Consider the following 23,554-nt stretch of genomic DNA (forward strand, 5'->3'; position numbering starts at 1 on the left):
CCACGTCCGTGACCGAAAGAAAATAAAAGATGCTAAAATAAATTAAGAGATGTACTGTGGGACTCACTGCATGGGTTGTTGTTCCCCATGAAGTCATATATACAACAGCTTTAATTTTTCTCTTCACATGACAGCAAAATCAACCCACAACATGCAACAAAATTGAGCCGCAGGAGGTGGAAGGTGGAAGGGAGAAATAACTGCTAATATTAGTGCTCCATGTGTTTAAAAATTATAATCCTGCTCTTAGGTCTTATGAAAATCTGTTGGTAAAAAATGAACAGGGATTTCAACTGGCCTGGCAGCAAGAAAAGGGTGAAAAACAAGGTTATTCAAACTTCAAATTCTCCCCTCCCACCCCATCTTGATGGAGAGATAATTTGCATGTGCACTTTGCACTAATTTCCTGCCAGCTCAGTTGGAGGCATCTGTCCAATTTCATGTGGTACAAAATAAAAAAAAAGGCAAAAAAAACTATTGAGTGAAAAATGAAATAGAAACAAAATGTAAATTGACATGGAGATTGACTAGGGACTGATTCGCTCATGTTTATTTATGGAATACTAAGTCCCTTGCCCAAAAAAAACTTTCAACAAAGGACAATGAATCAGAAAAGGCGTATAAAAGCCAGCAATTTGAAGAGAGATATCAGCTCTAAATGGAAAATTTCAAAGAATTTCCCCATTTACATGTGAGCAAAAGTAAATGTTTCTTTCCATAAATCTTTTGAAGGTCACTAAATACTTACAGGTAGAAAAATAAAGTACAATTACAAAAAAGTATAGTTACATCAATAGGTCTTTTTCTCAAGAAATATAAGGCCATTGATAACCAAATTTCACAGTGGTCACCACCAGAAAAAAAGCAACAGTATCTAAATGCATATTCTATGGAAAGCTGGCAGAAAACTGCCCAGGGTAAAAAATCTCTGCACCAAATAGAATGTAAATGCTGTCTCTTAACAACACCAGCAGAGAGTAGCCTCTTCAAAAAAAGCACAGGTTGTGTGGCAAGCAGAAGGGAGGCATTCACAGAAGTAAAAAGTCAAGCCAAAGAGCTTTCAGGAAAAAAATCTTCAAAGCAACACCAAAAGAAGTGAAAAACATAGGGTCAGTGATATATAAGGAATTCGACTCTGAATGTAAGGAGCAACTGGTAAAGTCCTTTACAGAAGTCATGTCCATGGTTTCCGAGGCTGGGTTGACAAACAAAGTTTCACCTGTTGAGGCAAAAGAAAAATCTGTAAAGAAGAGAGAAAATTAAAAAAAAAAAAGTATAGAAAATTCCTGAAAAAAAAAAAATTATGTCAACCTTCACCTGGCTCAATGAACATATTTTGCAACCAGGAAAAGGCAAAGAATGGTAGAATGTTTTGAAACCATTGATGAAGCAAAAAGGAGGGTAAAAAATGCCCCAAAGCGGAACACCTGAAGTCATACAGCCTGAAAAATTACACAACAACCTAAACCGCAACCCCAAATCCAGATAATTATTGTGCCAACAGGTATGAAAACCACCTGGCAAAAATACAAGTTCTTGTCCTGAAGGCCACTAGGCAACTACAGTCTGATACAAAAGTATGGGATGCAACCTTCTTAATGCAGAATAACTGGCTTCCCAATGCTAATGACTATGAGTTATCAGATGAGGTAACAAGTACTCTTCACAAGAAAAAAAATGCTCTGAAATTGCTACAATCCTGGAAGATGATTACAGTACATTTGTAAAGTATTTTGATCAAGCATTCTTACCTAATTTTACTCCCTTAAATGATTTAGTCAGGTCATTTAAAAAAGGTAACAAGTCACTTGAAAGTGATTGTTGTCCATCATTTTTACCACCAAAAGCTTCAGATTGAGAGCAAATTTGTTACTGGTAATTAACACTTATTTACTAATTGCTCACCTTCATCATAAGCGAGTCAAAGATTGTGTTTGACCTCAGAATAGCTGCGCTGTTGAGCTATCTTGTCCCTATGGATTTAAAAAAAAAAATACACTGTGAACATGAAATTAGAAAAGAAGTCTCAGGCAACAGTTTACATTACTTGGCTTAAAATTCTACCATAACTTAGATGGCTTTAATTTCACAAGTTGGACAACATACCCTGATGAGTGTGGAAGTTGTATAAGAATTTAAGTAAAAATCATAGTTAAGAAAAGGTAATGGTCAGATTCCTATTTGCCATGTTCATGTAGGATTGAGAATGTCTGTGTTATTCGTCACAGGCTGGCAAATGAGTCATTGTTAACTAAGGTTAAAGACGACATCCCAATTTAGTTTGTCACCTCTCTTGGGATCGATTCAATCTAAAACATAGATATGTATACTTTAAATTTCGCTACACATGTATAAGAACACAACTGTTGACACATAGCTTTTTTCTCTCTCTCATTTACATGCCTTGTAGATTGAGTAATGAACTCTCTTTGTTGAAGCTCATATAAATACATTTACCCACAAAAGTGTTGTACTATAAATCACCGTTAAATTTCTAGCTCGATATTGAGCCGAGGCATTTAAATTTGGTAAACAACAAAATTTACGCTACGGGTAAGTTTTCACTCCGCGGTTTATTAATTTCCACCTCATCCTACACTGACGAGAATGGAAAATTTCCGAAACATACCAAAACATTTGTAATCTATAATTTAGTAAACGAAAAAATGCGCTTTCCTTGAATAAAACGCTCGTTATTTGGATTTACGCCTCAGAGCATTATGGAAGCTACGCCAAATTAGAGCTAATTTGCCGAATGAAACACAATAATACCACTCACCTCAGCTGTAGACCTCACATCTGCACGAAAACAACGTCTTCTAAAAAAATTTCGGTAGACACATCTATGTTCGCCTTCCAAAAGCGTAAAGGCTCTCTGATCTAAACTTCGAACGCGCTATGCGGTAACGGCCGCCATTTTTTTAAGTCTTGAAACTCTGCTGGAGTCTAGATGCCAGTACTAGTAACAGAACTATACTTTATTCGTTACGCCATCCAACATGGGGGACTACAACAACGTGCTCTGACCATCATACGGGAAACCGCTGACCAACATCTCCCCCCGTTGAAAAAAAGAAAAGAAAAAAAAAAATAACATGTCTTAAAAACGCTACAGAGTGTTCATAGGCAATGTTTGAGAAGGCCTAGTCTGTGACATAGTCTTTCAGTCTTTCTGGGGGTTTGATTATTCTCCCAGATCTCGTCTGCTTCAACGGCGTAGAGGAACCTGCTATGGGTTCTGCTTCTCTCAGGGAGGTTTCTGGTACTGCATCTGCTGCTGGGTTCGGGTGCTCGTGGGTCTTCTGTTCGCCCTGCGGATTGACTTCGGCGTGTTTGAAAGGATGTGGAGCAGGGGTGGAGTTAGCTGTCGCATCTACTGTGGCTCGGTTGACTACTATCTGAGGTTGGAGAATAGGTGGTGGTGGTGCGGCGGGTTTCAGTTGTACTCTGTTCCTGCGGATCGTGGTACCATGAGAGGTACGAATAGTATAGGACCGTCCGTTGTCTTCCTTGATGACTTCCCCATAGATCCATGGTTTTTCGCGATGGCGGGGAGGCGGCTTGGCATAGGCGTAGCTGCCAACTTTGACTGGTTGGTGCTCCACTCCGGCTGACTTGTCATAGTATGCTTTGCTGTCATGCCTTTTCTTAAGGATGTCTTCTTTTACGATGCTAAAGTTGATCATGGCAGGTGCCAACAGATGATCCGTGGTAGGTAGGGTGGTGGCAGTGCGTCGCAGAAACATACGCTGAGCAGGTGAATATGTGTGTCCTTGAGGTGGAGTGTTTCTGTACAGAAGTAGAGCAGTGTGGAAATCATCTGCTTTCTTTAACATGGACTCTGCAACTTTAACGGCAGCTTCTGCTCTGCCGTTGCCCTTGGGGTGGTACGGGGAGGAAGTGGTGTGCTTGAAACCATATTCCACAGAGAACTTCCTGTACTGGTCGCTTATGAACTGTGGACCGTTATCGGTGTGGCAGATTGCTGGGACACCATATCGGGAAAAGTTGGCTTTTGTTTTCTCGATGACCGTGGAGGATAGGGTATCTCCCAGCTTGTCTACCTCAATCCAGTCCGAGAAGTGACACACAGTTACTAGGTAACTTTGGTTGTGGAGCTCACAGATATCTTGACTTACTATCTGCCAGGGCCTTGTAGGTATCGGTAGAGATTTCATCGGTTCTTTTGGTGCGGTCGTACCGTATTGGGCACAGGTGCCACAAGCGTCACACATGTCTTGTATTGATTTTCTCATCCCTGACCAAAAGAGAACCTCTCGGGCCATGCGTATGTTCGATTCTGCTCCAAAATGGTTGGCGTGGATTTTCCTAAGCATTTCTTTGTGCATAGACTGGGGTACCATGACTTGCGTGCCTTTGTATATTATGCTATTCTTCACTGATAGTTCGTCTCTGTAGTTCCAATAGGGACGTAGGGATTCAGAGAGGACTGATTTGTCTTCAGGCCATCCATGGACAATGACTTTGTATAGAGCTGCCAGTGTGACGTCTTTGCTTGTCTGTTCACGTAAGTGGTTCTCGGTGCTCTCTTCCAGCCTTGGGTTGCGGCGGTTCTGCTCGGACTCCAACTCCATTCGGAAGACGTCGAAGTGTGTTACTCTCGCTGATGTTGGCTGTGGAAGGGCTGCCCGAGATAGAGTGTCAGCCAGGTGGAGTGTCGCTCCTCTCTTGTATGTTAGTTGAAACCGATATCGTTGCAGTTTCATCAGCATCCTTTGCAGACGGGCTGGGGCTTTGTTCAATGGTTTCTTTAGTATGGTTTCGAGAGGCTGATGATCTGTGTGGACTACAATGTCAGCCTTGCCATATAACGCTGTTCCGTGGTACTCATGCTGGAGGATGTGAAAGCGACGGGTTGCAGCTTACCATTGTCGCTGGGTTGTAAAAGTGCACCGCCCAGGGCATAATCACTGGCATCCGTTTGAAGTACAACTGGCTTGTGGAGATCATAGTAGGCTAAGACTGGGGCTGAGGAGATCAGTTGCTTCGCCTTAGTGAATGCATTATCATGAGCGTTGGACCAGATGAAAGGTACAGCTTCCTGGGTGAGCATTCGTAGAGGTTGTATCACCGAGCTCAGGTTTGCACAGAAGGGTGACAGATAGTTGACCATGCCAATGAAGCGCAGGAGTGCTGCCTTGTTCTCTGGAGGCGGTAGCTGTGTTATTGCTGCTACCTTGTCAGGGTCAGGTTTCATTCCCTTATCAGAAATAATAGTGCCCATGAATTTGAGTTCCTTAAGCTTGAACTGAAGTTTGGCTGCATTGAGTCTGATGTTCTTTTGATGACAGCATTCCATCAGAGCAATGAATCTTCTGTCGTGGTCTTTTTGAGCTTCTTCATAGTCGTTTCCTTCTCCATATACTAAGATATCATCTGCAATGCATATGATGCCTTCTAGGCCTTCTAGGGCGGTGGTCAGCCTCATCTGGAACTCTTCAGGGGCGCTGGTAATACCAAAGGGCAGACGAAGCCATCTGTATCTGCCATATGTTGTGTGCATGGTGGTCATCCACGAGGAGTCCTCATCGAGGGGAATGTGGAGAAAGCCTTCTTTGACGTCAACTAGGGAGAAGCATTTTGCTGCACTAAGCTTATGAAGCTGTTCATTTAGGGTAGGCATCTGGTGTTTTGGTCGGTGGATAGCCCTGTTAACTGTTTGACTTGGATCTATACACACTCTGAACTTCTTTGGTGTTTCTCGGATAAGCTCGTTGGAGCACCAGGCGGTTGGTTCGTTTACCTTGGCGATAACCCCTTGCTCTACGTAACGATCCAAGGCTTGTTTTTCACGCTCTCGCTTTGCTACTGGTATTCTGTGAACTGGCATCTGCACAGGTTGTATGCTCTCATCTATTTGAAAATGAACAGGTGGACCAAGCTCACCAAGGCCTTCGAAGGTGTTGGCGTACTGGTCAAGAATGTCCTCCTTACGTAACTGGCCCGGAGGTGGGAGCTGTCGGGTTGAGAGAACTTTGATTGGCTTTGATGGCGAAGGTGGAGGATTGCATGGGTTGGCTGTGGCTTCATGGAGTTGTCGAAGATGGTTGCAGGCCATATTCATCTTCGGGTCTGGAATTGATTCTACAGGCTGCGGTGCAAATTCCCAGGTACGGGTAGACTGGAGCCCTGGGGGTTTGCCGTGTTCAGCAATGCTGTTTTCTACCTCTGAGGATAGGGAATGGATTTCATCTGCAAGTACTTTGATAAGTCCCAATCTCTCACTGTCGCTCCCTGACAGAAGTGCTGGTTTGCATCCGATAGAAGAATCTGGTAGGACTTGAAACGTGAGTGTTTCATACTTGTGCTTTCTTTCACATACTAGATCCACCTGACCTTCAGGTTCCAACGGTTTGGAGTTTCCATAGGGGTATAGACGGTAGGGGGATCGTTTGAGTTCTGCATCTGGCAGAAGGGAGCGGAGAGTATTGATGGACATTGTGTTGCATGTTGCTGCAGTGTCTATTTGAAACTTGACTTGAGTGAATGCTGAGCCTGTCGCAGAAAGTGATAGGGTTGTGAAGTATCGCTTTGCTTGGCTGGAAGCGGCGATGCTGTGTACTTGGGCTTCCAAAGAATAAGTGAAACCACAATCATGATCAAAGGGTGTGTCATATGGTTGCTCCTCTGTGACGTATGTGTCGGTGTAGTGAAGATCTCGTGATTGGGTAGATGTGCCTGCACGTGGATCATGTCGCTGGCCACTCAGTCGTGAGTCACGTCGCTGGCCATTCGCGTTCTTTGTGTATTCCTTCCTACCAGATCTAGTGTTGGAGGCTGGGGATCTGGTATCTGGGAGTGTAAATTTACGGTCTTCTAGGCAGACCCGGGCGAAATGGTCATTGCCACCACAAGTCGAACAGGTCTTTCCTTTAGCGGGACATACTTTCCAGGGGTGGGGACCTCGGCGGTCCCCAGACCAGAAACACGTTCCAGGCTCCCTGCGCAGTTTCATCTGGTTATGTCTGAGACCTGTCCAGTGGACTTCTTCATCGGTTCCTTTCGACGAATCCACGATTAATTTGTTTGTTTGCTTGGCAGACTCTATTGCTCTCGCTTCTGCCACCACATCTTGCAGGGTTTTCTTTGAGTTGTCAGGTTTTACGTGTGTTTTGAGGAGCTCAGTTCTCGTGTGATCCTCATGGAGGCCAAAAATAAATTTGTCTCTAGTGAGTTCATCGGTGAGCTCACCGTAAGCACAAAGGCTGCTCGCTTGTCTTACTTTGACTTCCCACTCTTGTATGGACTCATGTGAGGTCTGGGACGACGTCCAGAACTTGAAACGGTCGGTGAGAAGTGAACTCCCTGTGGAGCCTGTGTAGTGGGCGCGTAGTTTTTCCATCCAAACCCATGGTTTGTTCTTGTCGACGTTGAGGATTTGAGGTTCTATTGTGTACCTAAGTACAGACAAGGCTTCATCTGGAAGTGAAGATCGCAGGGCAGAAATTTCTAGTAGCGGGCTTTTGTAGTGATCTGCTCGTTCGGTGAGAGGATCTTTGGCGAGGTTACGATAGTTGGCTTGAATGCAATAATCATTAAAACGAAGTTCAAAATTCTTGAAATTTTCACTCACATTACCCACAAGTTTAAGCTCCGGTCTTTTGAGGTTTGCCATTGTGTAATCCCACTCTTGACACCAAGTCTAGATGCCAGTACTAGTAACAGAACTATACTTTATTCGTTACGCCATCCAACATGGGGGACTACAACAACGTGCTCTGACCATCATACGGGAAACCGCTGACCAACACTGGGGGTCTCAAACCAAGATAAAACCCAGGCCTTAAACTACTTGAGTAATAGACAGTTCTTGTAGCCAGGTATGCATTCCTCCTTGGTCGATGAACAAGATGGCGGAGGTGATAATAATGCAATCCAAATATATTGAAGCGGATTAAGCAGGCTGAATCTGTTATTAGGTTTGTTTTATCGTCGATAAATGGATGCTTGGTAACATTGCTGAGCCGTGCGTGGTAGTGAGAGCCGTGAAAATAGTGAAAATCTGTGTTAGGGTTGAGTGAGACCAGCAGAAGGTGAAAGGCACGTAGAAGAGGTTCATGCATTTTTCAAGTCATTTTGCAACCAATTATTTTTGCAATAAGAAGATTACAAACGGTTGAAATTTAAGGGCAGCCTGAATGAAAGTTTATTTTTAAATTAATAGGCACGTCTACAGTGCTCTCCATCCAAGTTGTGTATCTCTGCTTTGCTATACATGAACATTTTCGACTTATCGATGCCGCACAATGGAAAATATTACTATTGATAGACGCCTGTAATTAAAAACCCAGTTTTAATAATTACAAAGTATACACAATAGTTAATATGCTTTTAAATTGATACACCCTTCGAGGAATGAATCGTATAAGCGCCTTACACCCTGACGATTTCTATGTGCGATAGATACAGATAAGATGTCGAGATGTGTAATTGATTTGAATAAAGATCATTTCGTTTTAACTGATAAATGATTACCAGTTTTATTCAATTCGTTACGATTTTTTTTAAGTTGAGACACGTTAACAAGGCATAGTTTGGGCTTCTAATTTCTTTTTTAGAGAGTGAAAAAACTAACTTTACCACGAGGAAGAAAATAGAACAAAAATGGGAACTACCCGAGAAATATTTTATCCCTTGTTTGAAACGGACTAATGGCATCTAACTTAGGACGATATTATCATATCAAGTAAAATGATAAAATGATAGTATGACTGTTGGTCTTACTATCCCCTGTTCTTAGTCAGCCTAAATATGTTAATTGATGCCGTGATACATAGACCTATCAATAAAAGTTTTTTTTTTTTTTTTTTTTTCTCGTATTTGTTTCGTTCATCAACCTTGTAGCCTCTGAGGATCAATGCAGGATAGAAATTAACATTCGTATTCACGGAAATGACTGTAGCAGCTCTTAACATCTGTAATATATGCGCAGACCCTGCGTGGTTTTATAAGCGCCGTTTGAACGGAAAAGGTAATAATAAGCGAAGAACCTTAAAAAATGATTATCTTCATTATACATTAAACTTGCTATGAACAGTAGTAATATACTATGACAACAGAGGCGTTGAGAAAAAGAGCCAAGTCCTAGGAGAGCGCTCCTCAGGAGCCTCAGAAAATGTTTGGAATATCGCAGTCACAAGCTGTAGGCCGTCACAATTTTAACTTATAAACACGATGATGAATATTATTAGTCATTTGTTTCTGTTTATTTCGATGGTCTTTGTTAAGTTTCTACGCCAACACGGAAGGATCCTCGCAAAATGTGAAAAGGAAATTTTGCCCTCGATTTTTTTGAGCAAGTGATACTTCTAAAATATGTACTAAGGTTTCGGAAATCTTCTAGGAATTTTAAAGCCGGAAGAAATCACAGGGAGAGTTATTTTTCTTGCACGGCTGTGTGCTGTGTGTTTTGCAAATTTGATCATTCTTAGGTCTTCGTTTCGAGTTTGACACACACAAAGCTCTTCTCGTACAAAGCAGCGAAATAAATCCATTGACGACGTAAGAGGAAACCATTAAGAGAGAAACAGAGGCCTGTAAAGGAGAAATTTAATGGTTGATTAGGTGGATTATTGATAAAGTCGAGCACGGAGCCCGCCAAAATGCCTTTAAAGTGCGCTAAAATGCGAGTAAAGATCCCGCTTCTGTCTTCGAATCTACACCCATTTAAGAATACAGCCATCGAATAATATTTTTGCTAATAGTCTATCATCGAAGTGGCCATTATTCGTCACCGAAAGGTAAAAAGCAAAAAAGTGGTCTGAAATCGTCACCTTGATGGACGTCCTTTATGCGGTGAGTTGTTAGTTGAATTTCATAAACTATGCCTGTGTGTATATCATTTTTTATTCAAAGAAACTCGCGAAGTAGTCAACACAAAATGGATACGGGGAGTGTTGGATGGAAATCTATGTGCTTTAATAAATATCTCGGATCGGTCTAGTTTTGCTAAGATAGGAATATACAGGATGGCGCACTGTTTAGCATAAAGTACTTGGTAACATGAGTGACTCATAGAGTCTTTAAATGTGATCATGCCAATTGTAGAAGCACAGTAAAACATCATGAAGTTTGAATCTTTGGTAATGATAGTTTGTATTGCTGGGAACGGTAAGGAACAAAACAATGACATGGATGAAATTTATGGTGCTATCAAAAGCTTTATTGATAACTCCATCAGATTGATACAGAAATCAATAGTTCAACCTACTCAATTTTCAGATTCTTAAGCAGTTGTCGAGGGAAGCTTTTAAAAGACTGGTTGTATGTAAAACACCTTCCAAAAATTTTAAAGGATACCTGTGTTGGGATACATGTATTTTCTTTGAAATTTATTTGCTATGATTTTATAGGTGTGTATGAGCAAGTTTTATCGATAGTGCCAGGTGCACTTTTCAAGATGAAAAATGGAAAAAAAAGTAACAACACTGAGTAGTATCTGCCATTCCGCATTTACTCCAGTACTTGGATGACTCATTATTTTATGAAAAATCGGTTTTTTACCCTACTTCTGCCTCGAGGTAAAACAACAAAGCTTGGTCTTTATTGTGGAAACGCAATGAGAAAAAAAAATTCTCCCTAGTTTGCAAGAATAAAAAAATGCATCAATAGATTTGTCAATGATTATTTAAGTAACTCCAAACTATTTTAAAATTCAAGCTAAGTGCTCTGTCTAGAAGAATCGTAACAACAATATAAAATTGATCGCCAGTAAATTGCCAATGAAAGTGGATCATAGAATGTGTCAAAGGTAATCGGGTGGCAGGTGTGGGGACAGGGGAATTTTATCGATACACAGTAAAAAACCCTCCGACTCTGCCTTCATATTCGAAATGTGAAACATTCGAAAGGTTTGTTTTAATCATATAGGACGGGATAGACTTGCTCGCGCGGGAAAACCAAAAAAAAAGATTGTGTAATTTCGACGTAAAAGTGCAGAGGAGTAGACGGCTTCTCTTGGACCGGCTCACGTCAACCCGTCCGGCCTTACATCAGCTTTCACTCTGGTTTTCAATGGGATAGGGCATGCGGGGCCTGACGGGTCATGTATATGATAGTGCCTACTTAGTACGTAGCTTGTAATTTAACCATGAATAAAATGGTTTCAGCTATGTTTCTAAAGATGCTGTGGTGCTGCATCGATGGGGGGTGTTATAGCATAGTTCGCTTTTTTCAACTACATTGATAATGTGAAATTGCCACCGTTAAGAGCTTCTAAAGCTGAAGTTTCAACCGTTAGCCTTTCGTTAGAGGAAGTGCTGATTTCCAACCGAAAACCATAGAAAAGATTTTATTTTTTAACAAATATTCATAATCATTTACATTCTCATTATCTCGCAGTTCATGTCTTTATTTACATTTTCTCATCGGTTTCTTATCATTCATATTACCCGTTGAAGACTGCGGTTCGGGCAGTCGAAAGCTCGTAGTTTTTTCATCATTTTAGCCAGAGATCTTTTTTAAATTTCAACCTTATGATATAGTCTCTCCTAGGGAAGGATTGTATCGTCTCTTGTCTAGCCGTAATACAATACATTGACTAGGTGCTTATTGCCTTCTCTGCACATATCTGAGGTTAGCGTCGGCCAGTGATAACGCAGCGGTTTTCTCAAGTTTACCATTACTGCCTCTAAGTGAAAAATAGATATTTTCTACTTGAAATAATTTGGATATATCAACAAAGTTGAAATGGTAAATTGGCCACCGTAATGATTACAAAAGCTAACGCTCCAAATATATATCCAAATTATTTCGTTACTCCCACCGACGCAGCCCCAAACAGTTTCTTTCGAAACTACCAGCCTTTTTTCTACTTGAAAGTCAGGGGATTTTCTTGTTATGAATATTGAGAATTCCTGCCTCCCTTTTAGTTAAGCCCCGTGCTCCAGATTGCACACCGTCGAAAGATAGAGGAATGATAAGGCCGTAGGGCATCAAGGACAGAACAGATTGCCTCCTATGATTAATGCAAAGCTGTTCATCCAAAAGGAGCTCATATGCACAACTAGTGGTTACTTAATTTGTGCTACAGCCAGTTCCTGCGTGCTTTACAACAGAACAGAGCACAGTCAATGCTTCTATATTTGTTAATTTGCGCTCGTGCGCTAGTGGTTAAAAGGTTAATCAGAGTTGATTCAAGCGCATTGCAAATTTTAAGATATTTCTTCATGCTACTAAGCAGATTTTTTCCCTCTGAGAAATTCACAAATTTGAAGCGCAAAAATGCTACATCGTACTGAGCAAACCAAAAAAACCTTGATTATGAGTAAAAATGTTCGTTTTCAAACCCCACGTAACTTAGTTAAAGGATATTTTTAATTAACCAAAACGCGATGAGTACTTAAATAAAATTTAACTTTTAATTTTGACTCAGATAGTCTTGCTTAATTGTCAAGACAACAAAAATTATTTAAAAAAATCTTCGATGGAATCTAAACTGATAAAAAAATTATACATAGTCGCTGTATACCTCGCAAGTTACGGAAAGTGTTATATCACTTTGTAAAAAGAATAACATAAGCATTTTTTTTTGTACTAGAGAAATAGTTCCTCGAATCTCTTTAAACAAAAGCGTCATCCCGATAGCCTAAAACTAAGCTATCCCTGGAGGATTAAAAACTAAAAGCAAGTAATCATTGAATACGTTTATCATTACAAAATGTTACGATATAGCAGTAACAACTGGAGCGTTTAGTCATTGATAACTAAGAATCGTTCCTCTGCCAGCGGTTGGGTGAGCATTAATTTTTTTCCGTCTGCTCTCTTGACCTCCAAGGAATCTATGACATACCACGCACAAACATCGCACTGGGCAGATGGAAATACTCCTCCATGCATACTTCAGATGGACGAGGCCTTTCACTGTTAAAGCAGAAATATACCGTAAAAATTATTACAATAATGATGGATAATTTCCTGGTCAGTATTTCATAGTTTCTATATTTTTTGGCTTCCCGAATGCACCAAGTATCAATTAGAAAGTAAAACAAGGAAAAATTAAAGAGCTGTTGAAGATGACTGGGCTGAAATTGAAAGCTGCTATGCTAGCGAACATATATGTCTTATTAAAAAAAAAAGTTAAAAATAAAAAAAAAAAATTGAGAATACTAATAATAGTATTCTAACCTCTCGGTTAGCTCAATGGATAGAGTGCTGGACTGTTGTGCGGGAGGTCGAGGGTTCGAGCCCCGGCTGGACCAACGCTCAGTGTCTTAAAATAATTGAGAAGAATATGCTCCCTTTCTATTACATCAAGAAATGGTTAGATATTCTAGTCTTCGCGGATAGGGACGAATAAATGGAGGTCCCGTCTCCTGCAGAGTTAGGGGCAGGAGACGTTAATTTCCCACGCCCGAGATTACTGTGTGATGGATGTCCTCCCCTGGGGTGGGATGGGTGGTTAACAAGACCCCCGTTGATACCAGTGTTTACTACAGTGAAGGAGCTATCCTGTCTAAATATAGAAGTCTAATCTAAAGTAAATAAAAAAAACAAACAAACAAAAAAACAACGAAAACAAAAACAAACAACAAAAAACCGAAAAAACACTCGAGCACATATTAGGCCTATGATGGCTACGTTAAAACCCGATTACTCATTGAAAATAAAATCATAATTACGGAGCAAAGTAATAAAAAGTTAAGGGCTGTTAGGAAATAAAATCTTACCTAGGACTATGAACAACACGGCGCTGTTCAGAACCACGAACACGGCATTCACGAAAATGGAATCGTTTCCTCCTTGACTCTGCTTGATGGTGGGCTGGGAATAAACTGCACCGAGGCAAACATTGAAGAATATTACCCAAAGCACAAAGGTTTGAAGTCCATCTTCAAATTTGCCTTTTATTGGTCGGAGAATGGTGTAAGCAATTCCTGATGCACTTGCTGCAATTACGGCAAAGCCAATTTGAGAATGGCTTTCAGAACCAAATAACAGGACGACTGAGATGAGGGTCAGTTTGCGGTACATCTCAACTATCTCCCAGTACCAATATTTTTCTTTATAATTTTCAAAGAACACTTTAAAACCAAATCCAATTTCTTTCTCAGTGCCACACTTGCGGTATTTGTAAATGGGAAACAGAAGCAAGAGAGGAAAAATGACAGGGTATAATGCAAATGCTGCTGCAATATGCCAAAACACGTTATGTCGAGTGGTTAAGCACCGGATGGAATAATCAGCTTTTAGGAGAGATATGCAATCGTTTCCGTTATAGGTAAAGCACAAGTTCACACAGACTCCAGGCAGGGGTAGGATGTTTATGATTTTCTTACTTGTCATAGGGTAAGACAACAGAAGAAATAGGAAGATGTTCCGATAACATGACTTCTTTATGGCTGAGATTTTCTGCAGCTTTTGGCTCATCAAGACATCCATACTTTTGATATGAAGTTTCTTTAAGAATAGATACAGCAGAATCAAACAAACAAACGTAACGTTAATGACAATGGCTACAATAAATTGGCTGAATGGGTCCAATCGAAGTCGGGGATGTATGCAGCTTAATGGTGCAAACTGCAATATGTTTCCTTCAAAGAACTTCAATACTTTTTCCATGGAGACAAGTGCAACGGGCCACTGGATCCGTGTCAATGACGAATAAATACCGGCAAGGACCTGATAAAATCCAATCACGATCTTGGCACAAGACATGATAACATCCGCAACGGTACGATCGTGTTGGGCACGTTTTGAGTCTCCCCAATGAACCGAGGCAAAAAGAAGGACGAAGACGACAGCTATTATCATACACGAGATGATTGTGACTAACATATTGGGACATTGCAAGCAGCTGTTAAATCGGAAATAGTGGCTGTTAGAGCACGTTGCACAAAGAGTACCTTGATATCCTGCGTTACAAGATGAGTTGATTCCGCCTTTGCACGAGTCTGGATAGGGGCACTTGAGGGGCTTTGGCAACAGTCCTTCAAATATATTGAGGTTCTTGTCATATTCAGCTGTAGCGATGCGAGTGTTGGTCACAAAATCCCAGTATTTTGCCATTATATCCGTGTTGTTCCACTTCCAAAAGTAGCCCGTAGCCAATATCGCTGTGTCGTTTCTACAGTTCACTCCATGATCTGGGCATAGCATACAAGGGCCGAAACGATCCAAGCGGTAGAAATTATGAAGACATCTACAAGCACGGTAACCAGCCGTCTGATTAGTTTGGGTTCCTGTTGGGAAGAAGAAAAATGCATCCATGAATCAAATTACCGAGTATTAGGGTTCTCGATAGTATAGCCAGAAGAAGACGATCCGCTGCATCGCATAGACGGTCCACAATTTGAGTATAACTAATTCAAGCAGCCAAAGCATTTAGCACTAGGTTTCACCTTTTTTTTTCGAAAAGCTCTAGGTATTTACACGTTGTCGAAGCAATTAAAAGATGCTCCAAAAAAAATTAATTAAAACAATGGAAAGGAAGAAAAGTTAATTTACAGCGCGAAAAGTGACTCTCATAAATGAAGTGTACACCCTAACATCAATATGCGTTTTCTCCATACTATTCTCTATACGTTTCCTACGGTGTTGACCAGGAGAATTTGCTTAATAATACTTTCTTTATTTGGTGATTATTTCCTTTATTCTTGTGACCTGGATGTGTGACTCAGGGCTTATATTGTGGGCTAAACTGCTGGGTCATCAGTCAGTGGCCGGCACTTAGTGGGACACCTGTTAAAGTTGATTTTCTACATCACAGGAAACGCAATTCCGTTTTGGTGCGCATTGCCTGTTGTTATGCACTATTCGCAGGAATTAATGTATTAATTTCTTGAACGGAATCCCAATGAAGTTTGTTTATCAAGAGCTCTAAAGAAACCAATGCCTTTGATTTGTTGAATTGGAAGTACAGAAATGCACTATCTACTTAAAGTTTTGTAACGACGTGTGTTTCAAAAGCATTCGCAATATTACTGATTGCCCATTTGTAAACCTTGGTATGATCCTCACCATATGGACATGCGAGACAATCAGTGGGAGATTTTCCTGGATGACGCGATTCTGGAACATATGTACCCGTGCTACAATTCTTACAACTTACTTGACCCATTTCATCTTGATAAAAGCCACCTGAAGTTAAATAAAAGAAACTTTATAATGAGAATGTCCTTTTGGATTTGAATACCTTCCTAAACTAGATTTAGACTGGTAGTTAATTGATGAAATGTATATACTGAAGGTCTACTGGTTACATATAAAACCATTAGGGGTCAAACGCAACATCTACCGCCTCGTGGAACTTCCAAAATTACGCAAAGCAACTTTTGAAGCAGGAAATGTCGCGTACTTTATCTCCTGTTTAGGAATGAAAAAATTTAACTTAAATCAAATTAATTCAATTTCAAATTCATGAATCGGGGATTGAAAATTTCCAGTAATAAGTGGTTTGCACGTTACGTCATCGCCACCATGTTGGTGGACGTAAACAATAGATATCTCATTAGCTTCTTTTGTTCGTCCACCAGCATTGGTTCCTTTCACCGTTGTTACCTGTGTCTCTAGAGATTAGTTGCAAACATACATATGTTATGTTAATTGGCCACTCCCCACGGGGGCTTTTCGGGGCCAATTCCCACCCAGTAACCACCCCAGGGGAGGACATCCATCACATAGTAATCTCGTGCGTGTGAAATTAACGTCTCCTACCCCTAATCCTGTAGGAGACGGGACCTCAAATTATTCGTCCCGATCCGAGAAGACAAGAGTATCTAACCATATCTTGATATAGATGGGCAGCATATTCTTCTCACTTGTTTTAAGACCTTGAGTGTTGGTCCGGCCGGGGCTCGAACCCTCGACCTCCCGCACAACAGTCCAGCGATCTATTCATTGAGCTAATTGAATGCAAACCACCAATAGTACTTGCTCTCACTAGGCAGGTTATAGAGAAACTTGTTAGACCGGTTTGTGCATAGAATCGTTGATTGCCCCCTAGAACGTCTACGTCGTATTATAAAAAAAATAGTTATTGCGTTACGCTGCTTCACCATTTTCCATTAATTCCACTAATTTTTTTTATCTACAGAAGAAATTAAAGAAAGATAATAATAAATAAATGAATAACTAAGATAAAAAGGCATTACCTGCGGGACATGTTTTGCACATGCCATTGCTATAGGTACCAGCCGCGCAAAAGGAGCAGTTCTTACATTTGAACCACCCTTTATTAGGATGACAATCCTCACATGTGAAGCTCGAATGTTCAAGAGACTTTAAAAATTGGCCATTCGCTGCGCCTTCGTCGGTCAGAATTATAAAGAACGATTCAGAAGGAGCACAAATGCTGAAAAAAAAAATATATATATATATAAAGTGTGACTTGATTATATATATAGACTTGATTATATATATATATATATATATATATATATATATATATATAATATATATATATATATATCGTCTGAGACACCCCTCCCTGCAGTTATATATATATATATATATATATATATATATTATGAGAGGAAAAAAGGACGTAACTACATTTCCCGACAAGCCTGTTTCGTGAATCGCTTCACTCTTCAGGGGTTTATCATCCTCTGAGACCCAGGGGCTGAGTCGATTTCAAGTTAGGGCACGAAGAGCCCCTGGGGACATTGTCTTACAGGACTAGTTCCAAACGGTCGCAGTCGTTCTGCCATCTGATTGGTGCCAGAAAAGCTTTGTGTTTTTCTGCCCAATCAGAGTGAAGTGTGCTTTAGAGTCCTTTCGTGTGTTTTAACACGGACATATAACTAGTAGCTCAGTTGCTCGCTTTGTTTGTTTGGACCGTGCGACGGAGATTTACTTGAGGTGAAAAGTTTCAGTCTCAGCGCACAATGTAAGAGAAATCCATCATGTCCGCGAAAATCTTACCAGAAATTGTACTGAATACTTCCGCAGGTATCACTAGAGAACGTGTTTTAAAGTTTGCGAGGTTTGTACACAACACGATGGTTGCAGTCATTGATATGTCGCTTTAAACGTTAAACGAGATTCAAGCTTAAATCTTTCTAGATTTTTTGCATAATTTGCTGTGACTAAAACTTTGCCAATCCCGGGAAGTTATTTCGTCGCACGGGCCACGCAGGTATGTCGAGCAACTGGTTCTTGCGCAACTTTCTGTGCGTGCCAAAATCTAATCTCATCTTCGCTTGAAAAAAAAGAAAAGCTGAGCGTGGAAACTTTTGCTTATTAGATGTGGGTAGATGATTCTGTTCTACTAAGCTGACATTTGCAATAAAGTAAACCCGCCCTTTCCATCCAAAATTTCTTGGTCTTTGGTTTTGTTTTTCCCACTGAAAACAGCATCGGATCGATTTCCAATGATCAAAGGTATTTAACTTGGTCTTAAACAATCGACCTAAGAGGTGAAATGACAATGACCAAGGGACAAGAAGAGAATCCGTGGCCTTCCTGGCTCAAGAATTTCAACACTCTAGGCAGCAGTTGAAAGATTAAACTCTTTCCAAAGCCCATCGGTAACTGCTTGAAAACATCTCTCCTTCCCGCGATGTTCTCGTTAATAAGTTTTTGTTCAGATTTTAATTAGCTAACCGGAAACACAGCTTAGCTTTCTCTTAGCACTTGCTGGAGGTCGTCCACGAACTCGACGTTCTCTGCAACCTTGGCCGTATTGTCTTTACTACTAAGATTAGATTTTGGCGCGCACAGAAAACAGAAAGCTACGTAGGCGAATGCGCCAGTTGCTCGACATACCTGCGTGGCCCGTGGGACGAAATAACTTCATGGGATTGGCAAAGTTTCAGTCACAGCAAATTATGCAAAAAATCTAGAAAGATTTAAGCTTAAATCTCCTTTAACGTTTAAAGCGACATATCAATGACTGCAATCATCGTGTTTTATACAAACCTCGCAAACTTTAAAACACGTTCTCTAGTGATACCTGCGAAAGTATTCAGTATAATTTCCGGTAAGATTTTCGCGGACAATCTGATCGACTTCTCTTACATTGTGTGCTGAGACTGAAACTTTTCACCTCAAGCAAATCTCCGTCGCAAGGTCCACACAAACATAGCGAGCAACTGAGCTACTAGTATACGTCCGTGTTAAAACACACGAAAGGACTCTAAAGCAGACTTCACTCTGATTGGGCAGAAAAACACAAAGATTTTCTGGCACCAATCAGATGGCAGAACGAGTGCGACCGTTTGGAACTAGTCTTGTAAGACAATGTCCCCAGGGGCTCTTCGTGCCCTAACTTGAAATCGACTCAGCCCCTGGGTCTCCGAGGATGGGGGTTTATATATATATATATCTATATATATATATAGTTGGGTTTCATATGGGGTTATTGGCTTCCCCTACCCTGTCACCTTGAGAATTAAGTTTACCGGGAGACCACGTCTCCGATCATGTAAATCACATCTTTGATTGCCGTGTTGCCAGCATGGTTGTCCTGATAGTGTAGTGGTCATCACACCTGACTAATAACAGGGGGATGTGGGTTCAGATCCCACTCAGGGAAAATATTCTTTTGAAACATCTATTCTATTTAAGTATGATTACTTGGGGTGTACATGGTCAGGGTTTCCCTTGTATAAAGAATTTATATATATGTAACAGTTTTGGATCATTAATAATCTTAATGTAATAAAAGTCGGTCGCAAGCCTTAAGGGAACCGAATAGACCAACGAGAAACACATCAATAATGAGCCTTTTTCAAGAAGTTTACACTTTACACAGACTTAGAAACTCCAAGAGCATAAATTTCCTTATTTATACAAAATATACATAAACAAATAATAGAACTCGAACCGCCTGCACGTCAAAGAGGGTCCCAATGGGAATAACTGTCAACCGTCGAATGGCCAAATTAATATATAGATTTAGCCAAGCCTAAAAGCGGAGCTCCCAATTGCGTAATAACGTAAAAGATGTGCATTTTCCAAGACTCGTCTGAGACACCCCTCCCTTCGTTTTGATAGTCTCCCCTACCCTACCCGTGCAATCTGAAGGCGCGTTCATAAATACGTACGCTCGGTCAGTCACGTGAAAACCAAACCAAATGAGGTTGGCCATATTCCATGGATATGGGGCTCTGCCCCACGCGCGCGAAGCGGAGACCTGCTATTAACCGTCAACCGTCAAAAACGCAATATTTTTCCCGCCAGCCGTCAAATAAACAAGTCAATGTTAGCCGTCAAATGTCTCAGATATCCTTAATTAATAAATAACGATTGTCTTAATTGAGGTCAAGTTCTCTTCTGATATACCACAATAATATATTTATGTAAGTCTTCTAACTTCTAGTCGCGAGTAAAACTGGCCAGAGACGTAACCGACTGCCGGTGTGGAAATTTATCCGGTGTCCTAAAACGTTAGTCATTCATTAATAAAAAGAGTTATGAATCAAAAGTTTTTTACAAATACGTGGTTATGAAAAATTATTTCCAAATTCGCGTGTTTAGTTCCTTTTGCGAACCACATTCCAAAAAAATTTACCGTCAACCGTCAAATGAGCTATAATTTAATCGTCAACCGTCCAAAGGGCTGAATCGGTTAATCAGCATCAACTTGACATCCCCCTGCCCATTGAGATCCCCCTTAAAGAATATTTGATATTTGTTTTGTCTTTTAACTGTTGTGTTTTCCATAAAATCCCTCGTAGAGACTAAATAAGCGCAATGTCTTAGATTGCCCTACCTTTCAGGACTCGAGATAATCAGAGCGTGCGTTACATTAGCTACAAACATAACTAGGGAAATGGTATAGAAGACCGTCACCATTTCATTTCTTTAATCAGACCAGACCACTTTTAGTATAACTAAAGCATATCAGTTACTTACATACGAGCAGTGTAGTTTCCTGGAATAAATCCCTCGAGAATTTTGCAAGAAACTGCGCTGGAAACGAAATGTACATTGTTTTCAAAGTTAGGTTAGATAAAATTTTGAGAAAGATAAGTTTTATTCAGTCACTGACCTAGGTATTTTCAGAGGAAAGAGTGGTTGTGGTTAAAGTCGAGTCTATGACCACCATAACACTAGTTCAATGTTTTTTTCACCACGTTGCGAGACTTACGCTTTACAAAGCCCTAACACAAGCTTCAATACCTGTCTATAATATTCATCTGAAATGAAATAAGACTTGGGAAACTGAAAGCCTTCCCAAAGAAACATATTGGGAAAGCCATGAAATATTTTAATTCTTGAAAAATTAAAAGAGAAATTCATAGAATGAACAACTGAAAAGTCAGTGCCACAGAGAGAGAGAGAGAGAGAGAGAGAGAGAGAGAGAGAGAGAGAGAGAGAGAGAGAGAGAGAGAGAGAGAGAGAGAGAGAGAGAGAGAGAGAGAGAGACACACACACACACACCACACACACACACACACACACACACACACACACACACACACACACACACACACACACATACACACACACACACACACACAAATCATTGTAACAAATCTATCGTAAGAGTATAAATTTTTATTTTTCACATTTTCATGTCCGATGTCATATCGGCAAACATTTCAAGTGGCAGCATTGTCAATGGGTTGTCAAAAATCGTCCTGAAACAGAAAGAAGAGTTTAACATATATCAATTACACCAAGAAGTTCCTAAATAAGAGAAAAAGAGCAAGATAATGAAGAGTTTGTTTTTAATTTCGCGATTATAATGTATTATAATAGCTAACCAACTGAGGGCTAGATTTCTATATCGATAATTAAATAACTGATTTGTCGGTCGACGGAATCCTATCCTGTCTGCATTGCAAGTTTTATTAGACTCAGCTAAGGGGTTTGATTTGGGATAGGTAATACCGGTGCAATGGAACAAATATTTTTAAAATAGTAGAACGTCGATTTAACAACTTACAATGTTTGAAGGTGAGATAATCCATAAAAGGGGTTACCATTTATTTGCTTGATCTTGTTGCTGTGAAGAAACCTGGGAATGGTAAAGCATACAACAGGTTGAATCACTAACACTCTATTTAGTTTCGTGTTCACTTTTTCTGTACATATCTCAGCAGTTTTTAAATAATCTATCAAACTGGAAGATTCTTATCAATTGGAAAATGTTTTTCATCAGTTAAAGAAGGCAACATTTACTAAGCTGACAGTCCTTGTCCATCGTTATTATGTCACTTTTAAACATGAATGGGAAGATAACTATTTACGTCAATTAACATGGATTTTGTACACTAAGTACTTTCCTGTGATTTATTGCCCCTTGAAAAAATTGCTTCCTTCGCACAATTTTAAAAATTCCCTCATAAGATGGGGTAAAAGAATATATCTAACGATTATAAGGATCCTTTTGACGAAAGTAAAATTCGAATTACTCTTGGAATGAGATTTAAGGAGAAAGTAACCGTTAAAAACTGTTACATAACAAGGATATAAACATAAAAGTTTGAGAAGAAAAAGCATATCAAATTATCGTATCCTTTCAAATCAAAGGAACGGAACTTTTCTCTAATGGTAGAGTTCATCGGGTATAGCCTCAGTACATAAAAGAGGAGCTCATTTCCCACGGCCATGGACCACAAATAATAAAATACCCTTCCTAATTCTGGGCTACTCACAAGATTCTTAAAGTAGTAGCATTAGCAAACGCATTATCAGGGATTACTCTCAGGTTGTTGCCCATCAATCCTCTGTTATGGATAAAAGAAGAAATACATGGCTGCTCTTAGGCTCATAAGTTTTAACCAGCTTGTAGTATGGCAGTATCAAGTTTACGAAGTGAATTATCCTTTTACTTTCCAAGATTATTTGTGCCACTAGCTGAAGAGGTTCAGATCGCACTAGTTGTGAAATAAGCTGTATATATTTGCTATATAGCTCAGAACTTTTTTCCTATGATTAACATATACCTTTGTGCGATACATGTACAAGATATTTGTACTATGAACCTAGTGCAATGTTCGAGCTCTCACGAACCCTTCCAAAACTTCCTTTATTAGACACATTTTAAGAGAGCACAAGAAATCACCTTCTCAGCATGCCTGAGACTGTTTAAGAACTTACTGAATTAAATCTATAAAATCTAAATGTAAATTATATATATATATATATATAATTTACACGAAACAGGGCTATATATATATAGCTCTGCTTTCATGTCCAAATTGAGCACTCTAACTAGGATGAGTCATTGCTCTGCAATTGCGCATGCTCGCTAGTGTACTCTAGTTTGAGCACTCTGGCATGGCTTAGACGATACCACAAAGGTTGGGTCGTTTGGGGTGACCGTCTCGGTTCTCCCCCATCCTAGCATTAGCACTGCACTGATGAGGCCCAGAAGGCCGAAACAGTACTGTCTGCAGTTAGTTATATATATATATATATATATATATATAGGAGAAGTAGTGTGGTACACGAAGACGGACAACTTCGAGCGAAGGAAGACATATACTCAATAAAAAGTCTAAAAAGTTTAATAAAAAACGTTTCGGTCCGAGACCATCAGTTGTAATATAATGACTTCAAAATTTTTAAGTCATTGTATTTAAGTTGGGCTTAGTTGGGTTTCATATGGGATTATAGGCTTCCCCTACCCGGTCACCTTGAA

General features: G+C 40.1%; 2 protein-coding genes and 1 long non-coding RNA gene across 12 annotated transcripts in view; all 3 read right to left on the bottom strand.

Moving 5' to 3' along the window:
* Positions 1–528: 528 nt before the first annotated feature.
* On the bottom strand, positions 529–3,000 carry LOC148733820 (uncharacterized). Its single transcript, XR_016000496.1, has 3 exons — positions 2,780–3,000; positions 1,906–1,973; positions 529–1,219 (listed from the first exon to the last, which is right to left on the bottom strand). It is a non-coding gene; the product is annotated as an uncharacterized LOC148733820 (long non-coding RNA).
* Positions 3,001–4,807: 1,807 nt separating this feature from the next.
* On the bottom strand, positions 4,808–7,636 carry LOC148733821 (uncharacterized). Its single transcript, XM_088758037.1, has one exon. The coding sequence runs from the start codon at positions 7,634–7,636 to the stop codon at positions 4,808–4,810; it is 2,829 nt and encodes a 942-aa protein (XP_088614163.1).
* Positions 7,637–12,358: 4,722 nt separating this feature from the next.
* Positions 12,359–23,554, bottom strand: part of LOC111319595 (podocan-like) — a 33,170-nt gene continuing 21,974 nt past the window's right edge. For 5 of the 10 annotated variants that reach the window (XM_088757288.1, XM_088757289.1, XM_088757287.1 and 2 more), the window contains 8 exons: positions 22,566–22,637; positions 21,854–21,925; positions 21,474–21,545; positions 20,818–20,874; positions 17,112–17,311; positions 15,979–16,098; positions 13,689–15,200; positions 12,359–12,882 (listed from right to left, as the gene is read on the bottom strand). In XM_088757288.1, the coding sequence (XP_088613414.1) occupies positions 12,716–12,882; positions 13,689–15,200; positions 15,979–16,098; positions 17,112–17,311; positions 20,818–20,874; positions 21,474–21,545; positions 21,854–21,925; positions 22,566–22,637 (2,272 nt within the window). In that variant the 3' untranslated portion in view covers positions 12,359–12,715. Of the gene's footprint in view, positions 12,883–13,688; positions 15,201–15,978; positions 16,099–17,111; positions 17,312–20,817; positions 20,875–21,473; positions 21,546–21,853; positions 21,926–22,565; positions 22,638–23,554 lie in introns of those variants that run through there. The other 5 variants (XM_088757293.1, XM_088757294.1, XM_088757292.1 and 2 more) reach the window with 5 other exon arrangements.

Source organism: Stylophora pistillata, chromosome 4 (assembly GCF_964205215.1).
Source record: "Stylophora pistillata chromosome 4, jaStyPist1.2, whole genome shotgun sequence".
In the NCBI taxonomy this organism is placed as follows: Eukaryota; Metazoa; Cnidaria; class Anthozoa; order Scleractinia; family Pocilloporidae; genus Stylophora; species Stylophora pistillata.